The following is a 7,281-nucleotide window of genomic DNA, read 5'->3' as shown; positions in this document are numbered from 1 at the left end:
GGATGGGACGTCGGGACGAGCCTGGTGAGCGGGAGGAAGCTGTGTCCCTGCTGGATCCTCCCCTCTCTGCGTCCCTCTGCCTCCAGCCAGCAGCTCACCCTTTACAGCTGCAGTAACTGTCTATATTAGACACTTGTTTCCTTCCTTCCCTCCTGCCCCCATTTGTTCTGTTCCCTGGGTTTGGTTTGTTTTTGTATCGGGAGGGAAGGAAAAACCCAAGTCTCAGTTGTTTTTTCTTTTTTCATGGTTTAATATTTATGAAGTTGTATTTAAGTGTTTGGTTTTGTTTCTTTCCTGGGGACAGTTACTCAGTGCGTTGGGGGAGGGGAGGGGGGTGTTTATAGACCGACCTCTGCTTTGTGACGGGTTTCCAGAGCCGCTTCTCTCGCCCTGTGCGTCTCCCGTGTCTTTTTCAACCACTCGAGCGGTTTTGCTCCGGCACGGGGAGGGGAGATGGAGCAGCAGCATCCGCCGTGACCTCCAGCACGACACCAGGCGCCAGGATGGAGCCTCAGCACCCTCCCTCACCCCGGCAGCGAGGGACAGGCCTGTGCCCCGCGAGCAGCCCCAGCCGTGCCTCTCGTCCCTGCGGCTGTGTAAACGCTTCGTGGCCTCTCCCCGCGCTCTGGGGGATGGACAATACACGGTGTGTGCCCCTCGCAGCGCCTGCCGCCTCCTCTCTGCTGCCCGGGGCTGGGGAGGGGGTGAGGGAAGGGGGGTGTGGAGGCTGGAGGAGGCTGAGGGGGGGCAGCAGCACTCTGACACCCCCTGACAGGCTGCAGGGAGCTGGGGGTCGGGCTGTGCTCACAAGGAACAAGAGGAAAGGGGCTCCAGTTGCCCCAGGGGAGGTTGAGGCTGGAGCTGAGGCAGAACTGTTGCCCTGGGAGGGGTGTGAGGCCTGTGCCAGGCTGCCCAGGGAGCTGGGGCAGTGCCCAGCCCTGCAGGGACCCCAGAGCCGTGGGGCTGAGGGCTGTGGGCTGGGCAGGGGGAGGTTCACAGTTGGTCTCCAGGAGCATCAAGGGCTTTTCTAGCCACAAGGCTCCTCACGTGTCGCGGCGGGCGCTCAGGGGCCGCGGGCTCTGCCCGTTACCGCGCCCGTGCCTGAGGCGCCGCCGCCATGGCGGCCGGCCCGGACTACACCTCCCAGCATGCCCCGCGCCCGCCCGCCGCGCCTTTAACCCGCGCGCAAGACGGGAAGCGCTGATTGGCCGGGAGCGCGGAGCCAATCGCCGGGCGCGTTGTTGAGCGGGGACCGGGCCGGCGCTGAGGGAAGGAGGCGAAGATGGTTCTGGAGAGCACCATGGTGTGGTGAGCGGCGGCGGGACGGGCGCGGCGCCGCTGCGGGGCTCCCACCCGCGCTCCCCACGGCCCCCGCCCGCCAGCCAGCCCCGCGGCCCCGGGCCAGCCGCCGCCGCTTTCCCTGAGTCATGCCGGGCCGGGCCTGGGCCGGGGGGCAGGGCCTGAGGCGGCTGTGGGCTGGGGAGAGGGGGCTGGGAGAGGGGAGCGGCGGGAGCTGGCCGGGTTCTGTCGTTGCCGTGGCTTCCTTGGTGGTCTCATGGCTGTTTGGGTGAAGCCGTTGCCGGTGCCTGTGTGTGGGAGCCCTCGATGTTGCTGACTCAGGTCTAAGGGGCGTTAAAACTCAGCGCTGCTTGTGCTGCTCCGGCCCAGGGGGCTGGGGCTGTGCAGCCTGGAGAAAGGAAGGCTCAGGGAGACCTTGCTCTGTGCAACTGCCCGAAAGGAAGCTCTAGCGAGGCAGGGGTCGGTCTGTTCTCCCCAGTAATAAGCAATAGAACAAGAGGAAACGGCCTCAAGTTGCACCAGGGCAGGTTCAGGCGGGATGTGAGGAGGAGTTTCTTTGCTGACAGGGTTGTGAGGCATTGGAAGGGGCTGCCCAGGGAGGTGCTGGAGTCCCTGGCGCTGGAGGGGTTTCAGAGCCGGGTGGGTGTTGCACTGAGGGAAATGGGCTGGTGGGTGATAGGGCTGGGACAAAGGCTCCACGAGCTTAAAGGTCTCGTCCAGCTGAAACCATTCTGTGATTCTATGCCAAGAACTCGCTGTTACAGTGTGAGTAGGAAGGGACAGCTCAGGGAGCCCTGTCTGGGGCACCTGAGGTGAGGTTTGGACACTGCTGCCTCTTCCCTCCCCAGCTTTGTGACAGGGTGCTTGGTGTGGGCCAGAGGAGAGGGAGCCCAGCAGGAGCATGGTCACAGATGGGTTGTTCTCAGAAGAAACTTTTCTCTTGGTGCTAAACCAAAGAAACTCTGGGAGCCAGAAGAAACTCTCAAGCCATTACTGAGCTCATCCTCCCTCCCACAGTCACTCTCCTGGAAGCTGGCAAAGCAGAAGGGTTTTTTTCTGCCTGCCCTGTGCTATATTTAAGAGCTGTCGTTACCGGGGGAGGGGGGCAGGGGTTTAATTGCAGCGATGCCGTGGTGTGGCTGCTGCCCTTGGCCGCTGTGAGGCACTGTTGGGCCTCAGCTCCCTGGAGGCTGGTAAAGTCGGTGGAGAACGTTAAAGTAGGGCAGTGGGGCTCTGGAGTCTCTGTGTCACTTGGAGGAGGACAGAGCCGTGTCCCTGCCCTGGGAAAGGTGCTTTTGGTCCTGCTGAACCCCTCCTGGCACAGGGCTTTGTGCTTGACCCTGGGCTGGTGTCTCCTGGCTGTTGTTTTGGCTGTGGAGGTGGAAAAATGCACCGAGGAGATACGGGTGTGAGGCTGGACCTGGCCACAGTCGCCTCCCGTGTCCCTCAGTGGGGAGTGGGAGCTCCCAGCTCCGGGATGGTGTTTGTCCTGGGACCCAAAGGTTGGATCTGATCCCAGACCCCAGGGGAAGGCAGAGACGACTCATACCTGTGCCCTAGGAACCATCCCCCTGCTGCTGCCTGTCCCCAGCCAGCTGAGCTGTCCCCAAACAGCCCCTTTTGGGGCTGCCCCCGGGCTGTCCCTGACCCTCCCCTGTGCGTTCCAGCGTGGACAACAGCGAGTACATGCGGAACGGGGATTTCCTGCCCACGCGGCTGCAGGCGCAGCAGGACGCCGTCAACATCGTGTGTCACTCCAAGACCCGCAGCAACCCCGAGAACAACGTGGGGCTCATCACCCTGGCCAAGTATGTCCCCGGGGAGGGGAAACTGGCAGAGAGGGTGAGGGACAAGGGGAGGAGCACGGTCTGAAACCGAACCGCTTCTCCTGCGGGGCTGGGGTGAGGGAGGCTGGCTCCTGGCGGGTGTCTGTCTCGCTGGGCTCGCTCCTGTGATGCCACAGGAGGTGAGAAGGAGGGTTTGTGGTCTCTACCAAACCTGTCCTTCTGTGCCTTTGTGTCCCAGAAGGTGACAAGAAGGGCTGAGCTGTCGCTGCAGCTCGTGGGCAGCCCCGAGAGGGTCTTTCCTCTGTTTTGCTGGGGTCTGCAGGGCTTCAGTTCCTCTGGGAGCTCCCCATTTAGCCAGAGGCCATTAACATAGGCCAGTGGGCTCAAGGTTGCTCTGCAGGCGCCAGACACACACAGGCCTTCATGCAGACAGATGAGTTAAGGGTTTGTTTTTGTCAGGAAAGCAGGCTAAAGGCCTTGCTCCCTGCACACACTGAGCAGCCAGAGCCAAGTGCTGGCAGGCTTCTGGAGCAGGGAGGGTATTTCTCATTTCCATGGCAAATAAAGGGGGTTTTGCAAAGCAAGAGAGAAAAGGTGCCCAGAGTGTGTTTGTGTTGCAGTAACTGTGAAGTGCTGACCACCCTCACTCCAGACACGGGCCGGATCCTGTCAAAGCTCCACACAGTGCAGCCCAAGGGGAAAATCACCTTCTGCACAGGGATCAGAGTCGCTCACGTAAGTCACCCAGCATTTAGGCTCTGTCTTCCGACAGGATCAGCACCCGGGGTGACTGCTGGGCACCTCTTTTTCCTCAGAGTTGCTCCTGAGGTCCCACACGGCTTCTGTCTTGCAGCTGGCTCTGAAGCACCGCCAAGGCAAGAACCACAAGATGCGCATCATCGCCTTCGTGGGCAGCCCCGTGGAGGACAACGAGAAGGACGTGAGTAACGGGCACTCCAGAGGAAACACGCTGGCTCTGCTCTGCCTTCAACCATCAGGGGCTTGTTGTGTGCTCCCTGCTCGCCTCCACGTGTAAAGGAAGGTTTTGTACCCCAGCCTGATGGAGCTGCTTGGGCTGAGAGGAGAGGGAGGGAGAGGGCAGGCTGGGGCAGCCAGGCCTAGGCCAAGGACAGAGCCAGACCTCCTCGAGGCAGCTCACACCGTGTCCTGGGCTCGTGGCTGTGTCCTAAACCACACTGGGCTTGTTGCCTGAGGAGCTGGAGGAGGGAACCTCCATCCCTGAGCAGAAATGATGCTCCTGGCCTTGGGAAGATTTTGTTGTGTGGGCACTTCAAGAACACTTCAAGATGTTCTGGGTCTCTTTGGAAGAGCAGGTCAGGGATGTGGGGAGATGCTGCCTGTCCCAGGCTCCTGCTGTCCCCTGCCTCTCTCCTGCCTCAAACACTTTCCTGCTGATAGGGCTTGGAACTGGGCAGCTGATTCTGGGCTTTGTGCTTCCAGGATTGAATCCCCAGAGCTGCTGCTGTGGGTAAGAGCTGAACCCCACACTGATGATGTGCTGTGTCCTCATTGCAGCTGGTGAAACTGGCAAAGCGGCTGAAGAAAGAGAAAGTCAACGTTGACATCATCAACTTCGGGGAGGAGGTGAGACGTGTGCCTGGCGTGAAACACTGCTGCAGTGCCCTGGGCACCTCGGTGTGTCTCTGCTGGGAGCTCCTGCACAGCCTGGGAGCCACATCTCCAGCTCAGCCTTTTGTCTCTGGCCCCAGGAAGCCAACACGGACAAGCTGACGGCCTTCATCAACACCTTAAACGGGAAGGACGGCACCGGCTCCCACCTGGTGACGGTGCCGCCGGGGCCCAGCCTGGCCGATGCCCTCATCAGCTCGCCCATCCTGGCCGGGGAGGGAGGGGCCATGCTGGGGCTGGGCGCCAGCGACTTCGAGTTCGGGGTGGACCCCAGTGCGGACCCGGAGCTGGCGCTGGTGAGGGCAGTGGGGGGCTGTGGGGGGCTGTGGGGGGCTGAGCTCGGCCCCGCTCAGCTCTGGCTCTGCGCAGGCTCTGCGTGTGTCCATGGAGGAGCAGAGGCAGCGGCAGGAGGAGGAGGCGCGGCGGGCAGCGGCTGCCTCGGCGGCTGAGGCGGGGATCGCGGCCAGCGGCGGGGACGGTGAGCGGCACACACAGCCTGTCCCCGTCCCCCTGAGCTCAGGCTGCTGTTCCCCAGGCTCAGCAGCCCCAGGGCTGCAGCCTTTCCTCCTCACACACATGTTGCAGCCCCTCAGCACCTTGGCAGCCCTGCACTGGCCTCTCTGCAGCACTTCCCTGTCTCTGCTGAACTTGCCCAACCAGGGGGTGTGTGGCCCCTTTGGCTGGTGCCTGAGGGTCGGTTCTGTCCCTGCAGAGTCAGATGATGCTCTGCTCAAGATGACCATCACCCAGCAGGAGTTTGGCCGGGCCGGGCTGCCCGACCTCAGCAGCATGACGGAGGAGGAGCAGATCGCCTACGCCATGCAGATGTCTCTACAGGGAGCAGGTCAGGGGGAGAGCCAAGGGGCAGCTCCTCTGCCTCCAGGACTGGAGCCACCAGCCCCTACACCCTGACATAGACTCGTGGAATGGTGGGGGGTGGGAAGGGCCCTGCAGAGCTGCTCCAGCCCCTGCTAAAGCAGGTTTCCCGTGTCCAGATGGGTTTGGGAACCTCCTGAGAAGGAGCCTCCACACCCTCCCTGGGCAATGCCCCAAAGTGGATCCAGATCTCCCCAAACCCTCGTGGGGTGAGTGTGGGGCTGGGGGTGCAGACTCTCTGTCCCCAACTCTTCCTCTGCTCCTCCAGAGTTCGCCCAGGCAGAGGCAGCCGAGGTGGACAGCAGCACAGCCATGGACACCTCCGAACCCACCAAGGTGAGGGTGGATCCTCCCCTCTCCCTGTGGCGAGGAAGATGGGGTCCCAGCCTGTCCCCAACTCCTCTCCCTCTTCCCCTCAGGAGGAGGATGACTATGACGTGATGCAGGACCCCGAGTTCCTGCAGAGTGTGCTGGAGAACCTGCCTGGTGTGGACCCCAACAACGAGGCCATCCGCAATGCCATGGGCTCGCTGGCCTCGCAGGCCTCCAAAGACAGCAAGGACAAAAAGGAGGAGGAGAAGAAATGAGGGCAGCGGGCCGGGGGCTCTGCTGCTGCTGCTCTGCTGGCCCAGGGGGTGAGTCAGCTCCTGCCCACGGGCCCGGGGCCAGCAGTGCCCTGGGGGGCAGGGACGGGGGGGTTCTGCTGCAATGGGACAATAAAGGCTTTCCAGGGGGCTCTGTTCTGATGCCTCGGTGGGGGACAGGCCGGGTGGGGGGCAGCCTGGGCCCCATCCTGGGGGGCTTCTGCTCTTCCTCCTCCCTGTGTGACTGTGCCCTGAGCCTCGTCTGTATGGAGGGGCTGGACTGAGCCGTGGGAACCGGCCCGCAGAGCCCTGGCTGGGTCTGCTGGGACCCCCCTGTGCTGGGGTCGCTGGGTCTCGCTGGTTCCGGGGCGAGGGGCGTTAGGACCCAGCGCCGCGCTGTGTCCCCCGTCCCGCCGTGTTTACAGGGACGCGATAGGCAGCGGCGTCAGCCAATGGGAGGAGGGCACGGGGCGGATGTTGTCAGCGCGCGGGGCGGCGAGGGCGGGGCGCAGTGTTGATTGGCAGCGAGGCGGCCCAATGGGCAGCGTGGCTCTGTCCGGGTGGGCAGGCGGGCAGCCAATAGGGGGCCGGCTAACAGTTCTGCCAGCCAATGGGCGAAGACGGTGGAACCACTGCTGGGAGCTTCCGGCCAATGGGGCGGCGAGAGACAGGTCTCGCTCCACAGCCGAGAGGCGCCCTGAGGGACGTTCCCATTGGCCGGCCCCTGCTGAGGGACAGGCGCGTTTGACCAATCACATGAGGGAGGAGCTGGACGGTCTTGATGGACAGCTCACCCAGCCAATGAGCGGCGGCGCCGCTCCGCGGGCGGGCCGATGCCAGCCGCCAATAGGACGCGGGTGAGCGTGGGGGCGGGGCCTGCTCCTTGAGTGACAGCGGCGGCCTCCAATGAGCGCGGCCCGCGGGGGGGGCGGGGCCGGACCCGCGCACTTGCCAATAGCGAGTGCGAACGGCCGCGACCACCCCCGAGCGACGGGCGGGCGCGGGCCAATGGGAACGCGCTGTGCGGTGATTGACGGGCGGCTCCGCCAATGGCGCGGGGCGGGGGGGATGGGACGGTGGGGCGG

General features: G+C 63.5%; 1 protein-coding gene across 2 annotated transcripts; it reads left to right on the top strand.

Moving 5' to 3' along the window:
• Window positions 1-354: 354 nt before the first annotated feature.
• PSMD4 (proteasome 26S subunit ubiquitin receptor, non-ATPase 4) lies at window positions 355-6,340 on the top strand. Of its 2 annotated transcripts, none has more exons than XM_062016047.1 (10): window positions 355-646; window positions 2,967-3,107; window positions 3,707-3,821; window positions 3,940-4,026; window positions 4,623-4,691; window positions 4,817-5,032; window positions 5,106-5,214; window positions 5,449-5,580; window positions 5,881-5,948; window positions 6,032-6,340. In XM_062016047.1, exons 1-10 carry the CDS (start codon window positions 504-506, stop codon window positions 6,197-6,199), a joined length of 1,248 nt encoding a protein of 415 aa, XP_061872031.1. In that variant the 5' UTR covers window positions 355-503; the 3' UTR covers window positions 6,200-6,340. The 2 variants fall into 2 exon arrangements, with proteins under 2 accessions (XP_061872031.1, XP_061872032.1); XM_062016048.1 differs by lacking the exon at window positions 355-646 and adding an exon at window positions 1,199-1,308.
• The last annotated feature ends 941 nt before the right edge of the window (window positions 6,341-7,281 follow it).

Source organism: Colius striatus, chromosome 29 (genome assembly GCF_028858725.1).
Source record: "Colius striatus isolate bColStr4 chromosome 29, bColStr4.1.hap1, whole genome shotgun sequence".
NCBI lineage: Eukaryota > Metazoa > Chordata > Aves > Coliiformes > Coliidae > Colius > Colius striatus.
The sequence above is the reverse complement of the archived record's forward strand: the minus strand, read 5'-3'. Positions and strand labels throughout refer to the sequence as shown.

Coding starts and splice junctions, on each gene's coding strand:
- PSMD4 (XM_062016047.1), top strand. CDS start 504: ATGGAGCCTCAGCACCCTCCCTCACCCCGGCAGCGAGGGACAGGCCTG. Junction 4,027..4,622: donor TGGAGGACAACGAGAAGGAC/GTGAGTAACGGG, acceptor TCCTCATTGCAG/CTGGTGAAACTGGCAAAGCG. Junction 5,033..5,105: donor CGGACCCGGAGCTGGCGCTG/GTGAGGGCAGTG, acceptor GGCTCTGCGCAG/GCTCTGCGTGTGTCCATGGA.